Below are 18,716 nucleotides of genomic sequence, written 5' to 3' on the forward strand. Positions count from 1 at the left end.
GCTCCTGCACCCAATGACAAACTCCAATTCAGGAGTTTATCGAGACTGTATTTAAAGTTTCTTTTGTAAAGAAATGATGTAATTTTTGCCATATTATTTATTGAATGAAGACTTAAAAAAAAAAAAAAGTTTTACTACAGCGCTTTCGTAATATAAACTCTGCTTTAAACGTCTGGGTATGTTTATAAACTACAAAATGTTGAGATTAAAACTTTTTCATAAGTAAAGTCGATTTTTATGAGAAATCGATTCGGTAACGCATTAGGACATCCCTAATCGATACATAATCGAGCTGTCAAAAGTTAAATAAATGGTTGGATAGAGTATAATATTTTTTCTATGCAGAGTGCTAGGGACCTTATAACGGCCGGTGGATGGAGGGCGTTTTAGTCCTCTCAATGTTGATTTTAGTCAAGTAAAGAGTTGAAACCTTGATTGTGATATTATTATGTTGCCGTTTTGATTTCCCGATAATAATTATTGTTGTTTGAATTTTCAGCTGAACTTTGTATTCCTACTGAACATTATTCGCGTATTGGTGATGAAACTCCGACAAAGCCACACTAGTGAGATCGACCAAGTCAGGTAAATATTACCAAAAAACTTACCATGAACTTTTTAGGGATGCGTCCGATAACAATATATCGGCGAAGATGTTTTTGATCAGAATCACCGATATATATATATTTGCCGATATACCGATCATCAATTTGCCCGATACGTTTCGAAATGCACGCTTTAGAAAACTCATATGAACGCGTGATATTGTAACTATTATTTCATCTCTAGTGCGGGGCTATAAAGTAAGATGTTCATATTTTACATTCTTAGTGTAAATAATTCACAAACGAAGTTACTAACATTACTTTGATTTACTAAAAAGGTGTACAAAAAAAATGAAAATTTCAATTAAAAAAATAAGAGGAACTGTTGGAGTTTAATAATTAAAATTAACAATTATACGATGCTCTATTAGGCTCATGAAATCTATAAATCCATAAATCGATATAACTTATACTTTTCTGTAAACATCGGTATCGTATCTGCAGAAGCGTGCTTTGATGTATTCTTAACTTGTTTATCGCATGTTTAATAGGCTAGAAAATCCATAAGGGTCCTTGTTAGAATGGGAAGTTAAAAGAGTAATCTTAACTTATCTATTAAATAAAAGTGAATTTTATGTCTGAAAATAAAATATATAAAAATACGGACATGTTGAATAACAATTTTTTGACGAAGATACTTTAAAAATGATTTATTAAATATACACACGTTCGTAGAGAAAATTGGATGTTACTGTATAGACATTTGAATGTTACTCTGATAACTTTCCGTTATGATCGGGGCCCAGTTCATAAAATAGTTGACAAAATCTTTATATAATTATATTAAAATGAACATTTTTAGCCTACGCAAATTAGACTTTTTAAGGGGAAAAAGGCACGAAGTTTCAAAAATTGGCATGATTGTTTGTCAGTATCTACTGTATATAAAAGTCCTCGAGGGTAGCGGCCCGCTTAGGGTGGGAAGGAGGGTTTAAAGGTCGCTTTTCACGGTTTTTCACAAATATCTCCGAAACTATCAGTTCTAGCGAAAAATATTTCAGGACAAATTAAATCAATTGAAATTGTCCATCCAAAAAATGTTTCTGTATTTTTTTATAGCAGCAATATTTTCGGAGATACAAGGCAGACAAAATAAAAAAGTTTAAAGAAAAATAAAACATTGCAGATTTTCCGTCCTAGTGTACGGCTAAAAACACTTGACGTTAAGTAGTAGATTTCCAAAATTATTATAAATTTAATCGTATCTTTTTTACAACTTTTACTATTTTAATTTCGAGATTCATCGTCTGATGGTAAAGGAATCTCACCACATAAGTTTCTTGAAAGTTGCTGGAGACTAAAGTGCATTTTATCCTGGATCAGGTGCCGCACAGTTTCATTTTGATAGGGGCTCCAGTGTTCCATCGTTACCTTGTTTCCACCCCCACTTTTTAGGTGACAGTTTGATTTTTAACCACTGCTGCACTTGCAAAAATACTCTAGAAACTTATTGCTGGGCAGAGCCTTTCGTAGGTGGTAGTGACGGAAAATCAGGTTTCACCTTCTTAACAGACTTCAAGAATGCGGAGTATCTACGGCTGATCAATTCATCTTCACGAGCTTGATTAAGCTCAAAATTCATTTGCTCGCTGGCTTGCGACACCTCCCCTGGTGTTGATAAGGCGTAGTAAAATACATCGGCAATGGCTCAAAGACGTGTATTTTTCACAAAAAGTTTAACAATATTTGTTTTACCTTTTCTAATTTAAGATGAGGTGGTGTTGCACCCACTCAAAGCATGGTTAAAGATAATACTTTGTGAGATATTTTCAAGTTTTTATAACTCCAAGGATGAGTATATTTTTGTGTCAACTTTTCCCCTCTAGTTTGCCACAAAAATATTTTTTTGTTGTAAAGCTAAAGCAATCAGTAAGACGAGCAAATCAATATCTTCTCCTTTAACTACAGTGTAAGTGTTATTTAATGATTTATTAATACCACATTGCACAATGCTGGTGTCGGCATCTTCATCAGCTGTTTCTGTTTTAATGCCCATGGTTGCCATTTTCTGACACAGCATACGGATTAACTTTATTTAGTTATTCTCGTTTGTAAGAAATTGTCCTTGTTGAACTGTCACCCCCATGGTTTCGTCAAAATTAATGTTAACTGATGTATTGGTGCTTTTTCTTCGCATTTGTTCAGCTACTATGAAGAGCCAGGTTACTGTGAAGAGCCCTCATATCTTGCAGATATAAAAAGGCACTCTTGGCCTCTGTAAGTGCACACTGGCATGAAAATGGGAAATTATTTGCTGAACACAGCAAAGATGGGAATCCCAATCACCTAAGCGTGCTGCTGCAATAAAAGTTTTCTTAACAGAAACCACGTGAATGTATTGCACCCATAGCGTGGCAGTAGGTTCATTGTTTTTCAAAGAGCTCAGCTCATTTTTAATTTTTTCTTGGAGCAAAGCTTGTTGGCTACTCTCTTTTAGCATAATTCGGGTCAACGTCTTATATTTATTTAACTCAACATTTACTTGAATTCAGCCCAGAGTTCATTAAAGATCTTGAAACAGTTTAGAATATTTCGAGCTAAAACAGTCTGAAAAAGCAAGTGTCTTCGTACAGCTCTGCTAAATACATGTCCAGTTTATATTTTGTCGACAGAGTCAGCAGCAAAAATTGTGCTCAATACGTCCTTGAGACCACTTCCTACCTTAGCGGTGCCCACATACACGGAAAAAATGCTCGTTTTCAAACGAGAAAAGCTGCCCGAAGGAGCTCTTTGTAATCTGGTGGCCTTAGCATCTTTGTGCTGAAAGAAGGTAATCCAGGAGCACATAATATGTACTTTATTGGATCAAAAAAAGTGGGAAGTGAATTCTTCACTACCTGGGATTAAATTTATTGGACATGATCAATTCGCCGAAATGATTACAAAACTTTTTAAAAGATGGGGGGGGGGAAGTAAATGTTCAGAATAAAAAAAGTAAGGATGCACGCACGCTTGTAAGAGAGATAAAAAACTATTTAATTAAAAGTATTACTCACCAAGCCGTTTGCTGTGCACAGTGAATACTCGAGAAATCTCAAATAATTTAGATTTTATTTGTTATTTTGTCTGCCTCGTATTTTCAAAAATGTTAATCCAACAACAACAAAAAAACTAATCCGTTTTCGTAGAAAATTTTGTTCATTTTAATTTGTTTGGAGAATATTTTTCGCTCAGTGATAGTTTCGTAGATATTTGTAGAAAACCGTCAAAGGTAACCTTAATCTCCCCACCCTTAGCGAACCATCCCCTCGGGGACTTTTAATACGTTATGCAGTAGATACTAACAATCATGCAAAGTTCCAAAACTCTGGAATCTTTTTCCCTCGATCACCTTTTGTTTTGTCTAATTTGCCTATGCTATTTCTCCAAATTTGTTGATTTAATACGCGACAGATTGGAACAATTTCATTTTGACTGTCGGGATTCATCAAAGGTAACCAACCCGTAATATGTTGAGGCTAGGTGATAATATGTGCATTGAATTATTTGTAAAAGGGGTGGTGTCTTTAAAATGGTTGGATATAATGGTTGATGGTGTGGTTGAATAATTTACTATATATTTTATTATGTGGTGCATCTATAAACGAATTTTTCCATTGTATTTTTCTAAAAATGTTTGCTGATGATAAATATTGTGCGATTTTTGTTGCTTGCTTACATTACTATCTAATTTATATTAAGAAAATATTGGTTATTGCGTAAAAATATACTATGGAAAGTAAAAATGATTATTCACAAAGTCATCTTGGTATCATTTTTCGTATTTTTTATTTAAAAATGTGTCGTCTTGCTAACATGGTCATTTACATTAATAAAAGGGAGAAATGCGAGCAATATAACGAATTATTTACCGAGGTCGATATTTATAACAAAATCAAGCCACACGTCATAGAAATATTGAGTGCAGCGCTTATTTAATTAACTGTTATTTTTGTCACTTGTTTCTATTTTTCTTTTATTGAAAATAGCTTGTATTGTCAATACTTTCCATGTCTTTGGCGAAAAAAAATATCAAGTATGCGAATTAGTGTCTAACACTTAATTTTAAGAGAATGAGGCGTATTTTGAGAAATTCTTCTAGATTTAGAGGATATGACATTTAGACGAATTAAGTAGGATTTGTATGTTAATACTTAAGTGTATATTATGAAACCGTGTTAATTGAATAAATAAATGAGTTGCTTGATAAGTTCTGTGGATGTGTTTCCAACAGGAAGGCCGTCCGAGCTGCCGTAGTGCTGTTGCCCCTACTAGGAATCACCAACCTCCTCAACATGACCCAGGCTCCTTTGGAAAAGTCTCCGTGGGAATTCGCTCTCTGGTCCTACACTACCCACTTCCTGACTTCATTCCAAGGATTCTTCATCGCTCTTATCTACTGCTTTCTGAACGGAGAGGTTACTATTTCATATCTGTATTTTTGCGCCACCGTCCAGTTTTTAGTCAGACACACTCAAAGGGGGACATTTGAGTTGAGTAGGCAGAGTTCCTCTTTACAAAACTTGTAAATTTACGGTTCTTCGTGTACTTTAGTCAACTAAAAACTAAATGAAAAACAGATCGATTGCAATTAAGGTTTGGACACATCACCACGGCACGGCGCCGAGCAGTTTTTGTCTAGATGTGGACTGCGAAAGACGTATTCTCAATAACAAGAGAAGAATACGAATATCTAGACAAAAGCTGCAAATTTGTGTACGAACCGTAATACGAATATTTTGAGAAACATTAACTAACAAGCGGATGCGCCGTGAGCCGGCGCGGCGCACCGTACACGTCACCGTACCGCGCCGTGTGACGTGTCCAGACCCTATCAGTTACGGTGACGCTAAATAAATATATTTTGTTGTATTTACAGCCATTGAATAATTAATTTAACATTGAAAATAATACAAAATAACAAAATACAGTAATTCATAAAATTAACAATAAATAAAAATAAAAGACATCTTAGTTCCTCGCCAAAATTTCGAGCACAAGTATTAAAAAATCTTTGGTGCACATTTGAATATTCATTTTCTTACTTTTTGTCAAAAATATCGCATTAGATATGTCTGTGTCTGGCTAATGAACTAGGCGATTATATAATAATAAATTGAAAAATTTGACAAAGTGCGTATTACTATATTGCGTAAAATGAGTATTATATTTACAGAATAGCTTGAATAGCTTTCTCTGATGCTTAGCACGAACCGTCGTGGCCGTTGAACAACGACGCGTGTGATATTCTTCAACTCTACATGAGAGCGGTTTGAGTTTTTTTTTGACACTATGTCACAACTTGATAAGTACAAGGGTATATTTTTTGATATTTGAGTTATTTAAATGTATTATTTTCACACCTGGAATATAAAGACTTTATATAACCTCTTCACTATTGAATATAAAAGAAAGTCAATGTCGAGTTTTCGCACACCCGCCGTTGTTCTACGATCACGGCGAAACGTCATCTACACACCGGTAACTTTTTTAACGACCGAAGACCTTCCTATTCTAAATTGTTTTTCCAAAATAAATAACTGGGCTCTTATGATTTATAACAAATATGGGGATAGAAATCGGATTGGAATGTAAAGGAATCAACCTTTAAATGAATTATTTAGGTAATATTAATTCATATTTAAATTTATTTCAACAAAGGGAAAACATTTTTGAGAAGGGAATATGGAAGTCTGGGCATTTACAGGGCTTATGACATGTCATTGGCTGGTTTAAGTGACCACTTTACACACTGTGTAACATTCACCATTCTGCCCATGTTTCAACATCCATATTTCCTCAACTCTTCCATCCTGTTGACTTTTGACTGTTGACTTTGACTGTTGAGTCGAGGAAATATGGATGTTGAAACATGGGCAGAATGGTGAATGTTACACAGTGTGTAAAGTGGCCACTTAAACCAGTTAATGACAGGTCATAAGCCTTGTAAATGCCTAGACTTCCATATTCTCTTCTCAAAAATGTTTTCCCTCTCTGTTGAAATAAATTTAAATATGAATAACTCCCTAGGGAGGAAATCCAGCCAGTCTGCAAGCATTTGGATATACTCAAACATTGTTGAATATGAATTCATTTTAATAAATATGTTCTAGTACATACAATTGCTGATATTTTTTCCGAAACATAAATTGGTTTAAAACAATAGGGAATTATTAATATTTTTTTACAGATTTAAATTAATAAGAGCCCGAGAAATACTGTTTAGTAAAAAATAAAATTTCGTCCTTGTTAGTAGCATACAAAATATTTTTTAATTCCTACGAAAACGGTCCATTGCATTGGCCATGCCCCTAATACGTTACGATTCGGTCAAATTTTAAACTTTGTGACCTTTAAAATTAAATATATCATCTTGACGTCACAATTTTCAAGTCCAAACATGTCGCGTTTTTGTAAAAATATGTTTTTTTATTTTTAAAACTATGTATGAAAGCATTTCTCCCAATATCCATATTGATTTTGAAAATACAATTAATTTTTCTTAATCCATTTTACGTGTTTTTATCGGTATTTGTAGTATCCTATTGCATATTTTATACAATAATAAAATATGTTTACTCGTAGGTACCTGTGTAATAGGTATATTTAATTAAATTGACTTTTTGCAATCAGGCACTTATTTCCTCAATTAAAAATGAAAACGCGGTATTTTTATTTTATTTTATTTTGGTAAATAAATATCTCTACAGCCTTTGTGTATTTATGTAAATTTCCAAAATCCATGTTACTAATCTGAAGATCATATATGTCTGCAAAATCATTCCATTTAGAGCGAAGTTCGTGCGATGTGGATATGCAAGCGGGTAGGGTCGAACTCGGCAACCGGGGACCTTATGCTGGAAGGGCGAGACATTTTGTCGCTCACTCGTCAATAGTCGAGCGGTCATCTCGATTACATTGTCATGCTATTCTTGAAAACCTTTCGACAATTCATTTAAAAATACGTATGTATCAATGGCTCTCCTGTCATATTTAAACATCAATCATCTTCCGAGATCTTGGTTTTTTGTGAAAGTTGCTTATTTGGGTATCCTTTGTGTATGTAATACATTTGTGATAAAAGAAAATATTTTATTAAGAAATTCATAATTATTATTGTATGTCTTTGATAGTAATACATTTAAATGAAATATTTTGGATATTAATAATAGTCAATTAAAAAAAGAACTACTCAAAAACTAATTTAGAAACCAATCATTGATAAAATATTATTAAAATCATGTTTCTAGAAAGTATTTTATTTACATGCCAAAAATCGTTTTAAAGGCTCTTTTAAAAGAGTCTTTATATTGGTTTTGATGATTCTAAAAACATATTATTTGACAAAAATAAAGTTACTTTTTTAATTTTCAATATCATAAGCCGTGATTATAATTGAGTTTAACTCCGCTGCTCTTCGTGCCATTTCATTTCATTGCAGTGAAATGGAATATATATCTTATCTATAATAATATATCAAATCTATGTAAATGAGCAGAAATAATTACAGTAGTTATATTCATCACATTTTTCTTACAGTGCCATCATGATAATGTTTTTATCGCTGTAGTTCATTTTACCTTAAATAAATCAAAGATGGAAAGGAGCATTTCAGGGGATATAATGTTGACCGTGGACGGCAAAATATTACATTTGATTGTAAATCTCGATGATAATACATAAAATCGACTGGGTTTCAATCGGCTTCAGTCGCCTGGGGGGGTGGGGCGGTTCAATAATGCTGTCACTCGTTAATATACGTATGTCGCATACGGTTCCAAAGACAAAGGAATCCAGCATAAGGCCCCTGGGCCTCGATTACGATGGGAAGTTTTCAGAGTTATTTTCAATTCCCTCTGCAGTAAAATTGAATTGCCTGAATGAAAAATAAACGAGTTCATATTAACAAAAATAATTTACGTTACTGATAAAGATATTTCAAATTTGTATACAAAAACTCTAATTTTCGTAAAGAAAAGCTCAATTTTATTTTATAAATAGTTGAAGATAACTCTGCATTTAAATGTATCTTATGCAAAATATCAAGGCAATCAATATGCCAAGTTAAATTATAAAAAATAGCGTCACGTGTAAAACAATTCTTCGCCCTTCTGTCATCAAATTATAGTATTAAGAGTTCATTTTTTATGAATTATATTTCAGTGTCTCAATTTATAATTTATTTTCTGGCGAAATTCATATTGATTATGTACCTACAATAATATAATATTTTTATGTTGTACTTAAAGCGAAATTTCCTCTTGAAAGTTTACTATAATTTTCAAATATAGTTTGTTTTTGGTTTTATGTTATACTTATAGCTATGAAATTTACTATCTTAAGTAAGGTCTGTCAAGTAATGATAATGTGTTAATTAAGCTTAAAATTTTCCCATACACGATGTAATATTTTATTTTTTAAGTACGATTACAAGCTTAAAGTACAAAAACTCTTGTATTTAATAGAAATTCACAGGATAGTTCACAAATGTATTAAACTATTTTTCACAGTAATTGTCGTCGAGATCGAGACATTTCTGTAGTCGGGGCACAATTTTTTGTATGCCAGTGTCATAGAAATCAGCCGCCAGCTGTTTCAGATGCTTCTTCACTGCTTCTTCGACCTCTTGATCATTGGAAAAACGTTTCTCACCTAAAAACTCTTAAGGTTTAGTGAAAATGTAATATTCCTAAAGCACCAAGTTGGGTAAATAGGGGAGACGGGTGGCAATATCCCCTTCTATGGTTCTGTGTGGTTCTGTGTGGTTCTTTTTAGTTTTTTTAGGATATTGCAGTAAGCCTTTGCTTTAGGTATTAAATCAACTAAAAGGGCCCCTTTTACGGTACTAGAAAACTGATGCCATAACTTTTCAGGCTGAATGGGTCGTTAAGAACTTTTTGGTGGATAGGGGAGATGAATGTCGCCACTAAAGTTATGGCATTTTGGATTCTGGGGTGTAGTGATGCACTAACGTCTCATCTTTCATCACGATAGAATCCAGATAAGCTTCTCCTTTCTGTGCAAAACGATCCAAAAATTCACACGCGGTGGTCACGCGATTTTGGCGGTATTCCGGTGAGGGCATTTTGGGCACCCACCTCGCACACAACTTCTTCACCAAGTTTTTCTGACACAATTTCACCAAGCAGACAAGACACACGGGGATCTTTTTGCACTTGTTCTTCAATTTATTGTACAAGTTCGTCAGAAATCACTGATGGTCGGGAATGGGCTCCTTGCCTCGTCGTGAGTATCAGTACAGCCTTCTCTGAACAACCTAACCCACGTGACATTTTATCGACTGATCAAATCACTAGCATAAACTTTCTATGGATATTCGCGGCGGTATTGTTCTGCAAAGTCAAAAAACGGATGACCGCGCGGATTGCGCACGGTCGGAAGGTGGCGGGAGAGCGTGACGTGTTCTCCATCGGAAAAAATTACGGCGACTAAACAAATTGGCCGACAAACACGTGTGACCGAATTAACTGACCGTCAGGATCCCCCCTACACGTCAGATGCTAACTTAGGAACGAAAAATTTCCTTCGAAAAAAAAAAACCTTTTTTTTATTATTAATAAAACATATAATATTAGAAACCCAGGAGTTATTATAAACTCATTTGGGACCGTACATAAGAAAAAACATTTTTTGAAAATACATAATATCATACAAATTAATACATCCGAAATAAAAAGAAAACATTATTGTATAAGAAACACAAAACACCATCTTATATAAACTAAACTTATTTGTGGATGACCCTCATACATGAGGTTGGTTGGTTGCACAGTTTATTACATTTTTGTCTGTTAATGAACTAGAATTTTGCCATTTATATCGCGGAACATCACGAAAATAGTTTAGTTAGCAGTCTTTTTTTATTATAAATTTCTTACAAATTTATCAAATTTGCGCAATGCTCTAAATACATACCAGCTAATGCAATGTATTTATCTCCGGAAATACCATTGAAATATTGATTAAAAGTGTGGTTCTTTAATGCAATATTTTATGTTCCTGGACATATATATGTATATCTGAAGTGCAAGGCAGAGCCCCTTACTTTTATTTATTTTTATTTAATTTTTCTCATAAAAACAAAACAGATTAAAGAATTTATACAATGGTTTCAATGTGTCGGTAGAAATAGATATATTAAATTTGTCTCGATTACATTATGAGGATAACTTTCATAACAACATAATAATATTTATGCTAAGTGCTCGTTTTAGTGTATCAGTTTTTTTAGTGTACATGTTATTGAGGGTGAGTATGTAGCAGATATTTGACGCTTCCTATGCACCGTTTGATGCGGGCGGAGATGGTTATTATATTTTCCTATACATACGTAAATATGTATAAAATGTTTAAAAAATCCGCCTGCCTCGACATTTTTTGAGCCTACCTTGGGCTGGTATTCCGAATGCATTTATAAAACGGTGAAGCGCGTATTAAGTACGTAAAAACGCGTTATACAGCGCTTTAAATCTGTTCAAAATACCAGCCTTGAAAATAAATTCTGACTACGGTTCTGTAATATTGGTATATTGGCATATATAATACTTTTTCACTGATGTTTGAGCTCCCGATGACAAAGTGTTTGAATATAAGTTAGTTTCTCGGAACGGATACATTATTTGAAGTTTTTTTGTGAAATCATATTGTATCTTGTATATTCAAAAAAATTAATAAATCTTAAATACATACATGCAATGATTTTTTTTTATATCGGAATACCAGTGAAGTGTCAAATAGGCAAATAAATGAAAGCTCGTTTTAGGAACCTCATTTCACATTGTACTTAAGTATCTGCGTAAAGTTATTTATGTTTAATACATATCTAATAATTGAACGTGTATAAAACATATTGTGTATACTTGGGCAATTTTTACAAGCAATAAAACTGAAAGTTTCAGACCTATATCTTGTAATTTCTTCGCCGAAGTCGAGATATCAATGAATTTAAATAAAATTCTTAGAGGGTTAAAAACCTATTTTAGCCAATAAAGGTTCTTGATATACTCAAAATATTTTTACTTAAATACCAACTGTTCATCCAGTTTGCTTAAAAAATCGACAAACATTATATATCAAGAACATTTATAACGTAGAAACCAATTTGATAAATAGTCTAACTCAGATATGCTTATTCGTTTCTCGGTGAATATTTTTTTTTTCAATTATAAATCTACAAATAAAACGAAGCTTAATTTGGTTTTTTTTATATTTTTTTCAAATTAAATGTCTTTTTAATCAGTACTAGTTACATACATGACAATTTGCATATTAAATACTCTCTTCAATCCGTGCCTCATGTCTGAGGATGGTGATTACGCCTGACTCCAGGCATGGCTCGTATGTGGACAGTCTCCCTCTATCTGGAACGGTCTTGTGCTCTTCTATAGGCATTCGTCAGTGACGATTCTGATAACTCAGTGACTGTACCGCTCCATCTTGTCGGTTGACGTCCACGCGACCTTGTCCCTTCGACACTTCCCAGGAGAATAGTTTTCTCCAAACTATCAGAATCTCCCCTGGAAATATGCCCAAAAAACTGCAGGATTCTTTTCTCGCACATCAGTCTTTCTCCTCAGTGTCCAACACTCCACACCATACATGAACACTGAGAAAACCAAGGCCTTCGCCAGTCTCTTTTTGGTGTCAATGGTTATACTGCGATTCTTCCAGATCTTAATACTTGATTAAATACTACTCATACAAAATTGATCGGCAGGTTGTGAAAACATATTAGTATACTATATATATATATATATGGGTCATTGGGCTTATCTAGAGTGAGAAACAAATACAGATTGGTGAATGTTACCCTGTGTTTAAAGTGCTCACTTAAAAAAAACAAAAAAAAAAACTTGCCAAAAACTATTATTTATCTCTTTTGTAACCTTAATATGTGTTTGGCTTTCAGTAAGCTCCTTGATTTCGATTTTCAAAGAATAAAATGGCAAAATGCTCAAAGCGCTTAATTAAAAATTCCGACATTTTTTTAGGAGATTCACAAACTCGAATTTATATATTGCGGCTGAATATGAATTTTGTGTCCAGTAGGTATTTATTAAACAAAAACATTACCATGATAGAAATACTATCTGATAAACATTTAACTTGTGTACATGCTTGTGAAATGTGATTTTTTTAAAATATGGACACAATTTACCTACATTACCTATTAAACATTCTATTTTTTTCATTATACACTGTTGGCTTGTGTCTGGAAGGAAATCATTAATAGGCTTTAAGCATTTTAGAAAGGTGTAAGATATAAAAACATTATTTCTAGGTTCGCGCTGCCATTATGAAACAATTTTCTCTGTACATGGACATGAGGGAGCAGCGTATGCAAACCAGGAGAAGTTCCGCTTTTCACTATTCATCTGAAGTCAACCGGCTTAAATCTCAGGAAATTGGGTACGTACGAAATCAGTATCACATGGTAAATCTTAACTTACATAAAACATCAGGGGGCAGAAATGCCAAAACATAATATGTATGTACATAGTATTGTACTAAATATCACAAATCGTTCAAAAGGCAATCTTTCTTTGTAAATATTACGAGTTGTTAAGTTTTGCCTTTTTGTTGTTCACATTTACAGAAAAGACGAAACGGACATGGGGTGCTTTGGGAATAAGAAGGAAAATGTGGAAGTTCCGCAAATAGAAGATTCTAATCCTGAGTAAGTAAAATAGACGCAAAGTCTTACACCGTGATTCCTCAGTCATTATGAGGTTATCGCGATACCCATTTCATTTGCTTCTCAAACGAATTGCAAGAACATAATATCCATGTTTCTTCATTTTAAGAGATGGAAAAATAGCCCAGACGTCCGGTCGGTAAATAGCACTCGAAATACAGGTACACGTCGTTTCACGCCGGGGTTCCGTTCCGAGAGACGCCGGCGTAAAAAAATCGGCGTAAAATGAACACAAATATAATAGAAGATATAAGGTTAGGTTAGGTTCCGTGTCGAAATTCTAAGAACAATCTAACAATCTAAGTAATGGTCAGCGCGTTAGCTTGCCATGCAAGAGATCTCGGGTTCGATTCCCGATATGGTTGATATGTAATATTTTTTTAAAAGGGTGTTTTCACTCTAGAATACTTCATAGTCCCTGGACTGGTACCTGAAGCGTAAGACTGATCATCTTACCTTTATGTAACAAAAATGATAAGATTCGCTGCGATTGGTGTACCAATGCAGTGCTCTATGCACTATTAGGTGCAAAAAGGGAATGATGAATGATGATGATATATATTCAAAATAAATTATAAATGTATTTAACAAATACAGTTTAAATTCGTTTACAAAATAAATAATAATCTCTTGATATAAATAATGTTTTTTTTTAATAATAAACACTAACTCACCAGTTTGTCGGTACTAAATTGAATTCTCACACTTTTTTTAAAAAAGCTTCCAATTTCATTTGTTTTGATTGTTGATTTATTTCTTGCAGAATCATAGCATAAGGTCGAACGGCAGCTGTGACGCTTCTTTTAACATTTGCGCTTCGATTAAAATCCCCATCTATCTCACAGAGCTCATCTGTTAGCCTTTCTATAGAGGAAAGGATACGAGTTAGATCGCCCGTTTTTAAGGTTTTCCTATCATTTTCTTTCTCATCCTCCTCTTTTTCTTCTGCGGGAATTATAGAATAAAACAACGTATAAAAGTTTATCTGCTATTAGAATCGTAATGTCGTCTAATGTCGTCTGGTGTCGGCTGAACCGGGGAATCCCACGCCGGCACCAACCGGCGTAATTGTAAATCGGCGTAAATCGAACCGGCGCAAAACGACGTTTACCTGAAATTCAAATTACAGGAGAACCTCATAGGAGTATTCTGCTGGGATCTCCTCTTGTAATCGCATGACTAGAAATGTTGTATTGACTCTTAATATAACACAATAACAACAAAAAAACTGAAACTGCTTCATTATTAATGCATAGCTTATTAAATATAAGTACTTGATAATTATTATTACATAAATGGAAGGTTTTTTGTGGAAGGAAGGCAGAGACAAGTAGCCAGCTAAAGGTAGCAAATTTGTTGATCTATAATGTAATAAATGAAAAGTTTTAACAAAAAATTATGTAAGCTATGTTCAATGCTCAAAAAACCAAAATTTCGAAAATGTTTTGCATTTTTTTAAAAACTTCTACTAAGAATTCAAGATCGCAAACAGAATATGCTATTAGCAACTTCCAGCTTTATCCTAACACACTGGTTATTAAAACTCCCTGAAATTTAAGCAAAACTACCCGACGCTCGGCGTCTGGGCTAAAAGGACAAAAACTAATAAAGTACAAGTTGACTGTCCTTAACAATACTGTTCATTTCTAGTTAGCAATATTCATATAGTCCTTTTTTTTCTATAGCTAATGTTGTGTTTTTATTATTTTTATGATTTATTGTTTCCTGTATAGAGTTGACGTTATCATTAGATTAAATTTAAATGTTGTTTTATTGACTAACATTAAATAAAATATAGTATGTTTGTACACATGTGGTCATCATCAAATATCAGTTTTTTTTTTATTTGACATTTTATTTAAAAAATTCATAAAATTACTATACATAAAGTAACCTTTTGTATACCTAATCAGGTATGTAAAGGATTTTTTTTAATACATACAAACCCTTTAATTCGAACAATAGAAATAAAAAATATGATTACAAAAAAGGGGTGAAAAAAAATGTAACACAAAATATGAAACTATTGGATAACATTGTAGGTTAAATATATACATACATACCTAAAGTTAAATATATACATACCTACCATGCAAACATACCTAGGAAGATAAATTTATATTTTATCTTCAAAATGATGCGGAAGAAAAGGTCATTAAACTCTCTAAAAGTACTAAATGTCATTAAATATTTGTCTATAACCACTTACCGACTTTTCTATATCTACCGGTTTCGAGTACCCGTCACTTCGTCAGGACACCAATTAAACCAACATGCAAAACCCACTACACACCTTCACCATAGTTGTTGCACAAAAATATTAAATTATAATAAAATCACCAAGACATGCATTTTAATGTGTGGTTTTGCATGTTGTTTTAATTGACGTCCTGACAAAGAGAAGGGTACGTCTTGAAACCGGTAGATATAGAAAATTCGGTAAGTGGCTATATCGAAATATTTCATAAAAATTTGTAAAACGTTTGACCACAACGTTAATGCTTTAAATATTAATGTGTAGGGGTGGTATTCCAAACGCTCTCTGTTTTCTGTTTTCTCGTGCCACGAGAGCGGTTCAGAATAGCACCCCAGATACATTTACACCTACTTTAATTTTACTATTTAATTCTATAATATTTAAAAAAAATATTATTTCATTTTATTCTACATTCCACTTAGGAAGAAATTGGTAGAATTTGGGTGTTGAAAAAATAGTTAAGTGGTTAAAACAATAGAATACATGAATAAGAAGATTTATATATAATATGTAAATGAGACTTATGACAAGCTATTTCGTTTTCACCATCCTCCCTATACGCACCCTGTGTTGCATAGGAACATGCATTTGTAGGCCCGCCAATCGTAGCGTATCTTAAACATTTCAAACATTAAGGCTCGATGATTAGTCTTACGGTTCAGGTGCAAGTCCAGGGACAGTACTAAAAATCTTCTAAAAGGCAATTCTTAACATTTGTAGCTGTTATGCGTTAGATAATAATTATTTAAATTAAAAAAACTCTGCTTTTGAAATCTATTACAATTTGCGGAAATTGTAGAAGTTCCGCAAATAGAAGGTTCTAATCCCGAGTAACTAAAGAAGACGTAAAGCCTTAGCGTCGTGAATTCTCTATATTATTAAATTATTTATGGGTGTAAAAAAAAATACATTGTTGATAAAGTCCTTTAGATAATTAGTGTTATCTGCTGCAATTAACTTTTATTGTTGTTTGTTAATGTGGTCGTGTTAGATGTTACATATTTATAAACGTTTGTTTGTTTGTTTAATTCATACATTTCTTTGTTTGCAGAACCCAGGTCTAGAGTGCGCAACCAAAGGATGGCGTTGGTCAAACTGTGTGAGCAGCGGCAGTCATATTTCGAGGATGATTTAAAATATAGAGTTTAAAATGCTTTCGATGTTAATGTAATTTTAAGTCGAGTTTTCGGCGATTCATAAACTGAAAACTAAAATATTAAGGAAAGTCAGCGAGGGTTACTTAATTATCAGTGTAGTAGAAACTTATTCAAAGTACTGTTATTACTATTTATAGACAGTTATAATCGATAGAAGTTATATTATTCTCACAGCTTAATGAAAATGGTAAATTTACATTGATTTCGGCTTTTAATGTAAAAGGGATCAATAAATCTTCTGATTCACATACTATGTATACATTACTACACACCATTGTATTACATTGTATATCATTGATGCTTATTGTAGAAACCTCATACAATTATCTGAATGTTTTTTAAAAATACATATTTTTCAAAGAAATTTTTGTAAAAGTACACTCGTGAAATACTAAAAAAGTAGATAAATTTTAATGTAAAGTGATGTGGTGTTATTCCGTCAACAAAAGCTTTTATATTTTGCTTTATAATTTAAAAGACGGTTGTTTAGATCTCATTTAAAAGCATCCAGGTATTATGAAAAAACCTAATAGAAAAACTCTCTTGCCAGAAAATTTCAATGTTTTAAAAATCTACATTTGTTTCAAAATTAAATTTAAACAAACTCATGTTTTTGTCAAATAAACTAGTTTTTCCCAATTGGAAGTACAAGTTGCGTTAAAGTTTTAAAATATGTGAAAAAAAACATGTCATACGTTTTTATTTAATATACATACTAAATTACATATTTGCTAAAAACTCTTTTCAAAATAGACTTGAAATAAATATCCGCTAAAAATATAAACTGTTAATTATATTGCGTAGGTTAAATAAATTAATTATGTCAGGAAAATATTTTTTCCCGCTGGAGAATAAGCAACAATACTGTTTTTTTTTATAATGAGCATCGTTTGCCTAACTATTTGGTGTTGAGTTGACCAATTCATTTTATATTTAGCTTTTCTCCTGAGGTTTATTCAAATGACAAAATGAACAATACTTGTACCCAATTTTATAAGTATAACCATTGCTAATTAACTAGTTATAAAAATTTTCAAAATATGATCAAAGTTGTTTAATTGAGAAAACACCAACATAATTCAATCATTGAAAATGCTTAAAATGTTATCCAGAGTTTTAAATACGTGTGTACCATTTTATATGTATTTTAATTACTTGAAGAAAAAAAATATTTGTCTATCTTTCAAGATTAATTTATAATTATTATACAAATAAACACTTTGAATATAAACTATATCTCGACTGGGCTATTTTTGAGAATTTTGTGGAATGACGAATTATTTTCCGGTTTCTAACATGCTCTATGAGATATTCGTATTACTCTATAAAAGTTATAGATTATTTTACTAGACTTTTATAAGTGGTGAACTCGTAAGTATTCAGTGAATAAAGTAATACGATTTTATTATTGTCATGTAGTTTTTTTAAGGCTGTATACCAAATAACATTGAGATTTTTTATATCTTTTAGAATTTAAGCGATTTATGATTTTCTAATGTTCCTTGCAAGTTTTTTGTCATTTTCAAACATCTTATATCCTTTTTTTAGTATTGTTTACTGTGCGAGAGCACCACTCTGAAAGCAAAGATTTTTATGAATTTGACTCATTAAATATTATTCCTATTAATTAAATATTTAGCATTAAGTACCCGGTAGAATGAGATGAATATAATTAATACGATAAGGCCAAACTATTCCGACGCACTTGTACTAAAAGGATATATGTAAAAGGATATAAGGGGTATTTTTCAATTTGATTTATGGTTATTTATACGATCTTTTGATTTTTTTTATTTTTGAAGATGTTTTTGAAATGTGTTTCTAAAATATTGTTCCCCCATCAAAATAGATCAAAAGTCGCAGTGACGTCAGGAGCTTATAAAGCACTGACCCACATCTACAAAAAATAAGAAAATATGATAAAATATTTTTTTTACGTATTACAAAACTGATAAAACGGTATTTGTGATTTCATGATGAATGATTGTTTTTTGCTTTATAAA

The 18,716-nt window shown here is 32.5% G+C and overlaps 1 protein-coding gene across 1 annotated transcript; it reads left to right on the plus strand.

Annotated features, from left to right (window-relative positions):
- Nucleotides 1-500: 500 nt before the first annotated feature.
- Nucleotides 501-17,550, plus strand: LOC148273673 (PDF receptor-like). The gene is made up of 5 exons (XM_088238361.1): nucleotides 501-585; nucleotides 4,819-5,002; nucleotides 12,886-13,013; nucleotides 13,201-13,281; nucleotides 16,608-17,550. The coding sequence occupies exons 1-5, from the start codon at nucleotides 542-544 to the stop codon at nucleotides 16,618-16,620; spliced, it is 450 nt and encodes a 149-aa protein (XP_088094487.1). The 5' UTR covers nucleotides 501-541; the 3' UTR covers nucleotides 16,621-17,550.
- The last annotated feature ends 1,166 nt before the right edge of the window (nucleotides 17,551-18,716 follow it).

Source organism: Micrasema longulum, unplaced genomic scaffold (genome assembly GCF_059751315.1).
Source record: "Micrasema longulum isolate JH-2025_06_02 unplaced genomic scaffold, ASM5975131v1 h1tg001876l, whole genome shotgun sequence".
Lineage (NCBI taxonomy): Eukaryota > Metazoa > Arthropoda > Insecta > Trichoptera > Brachycentridae > Micrasema > Micrasema longulum.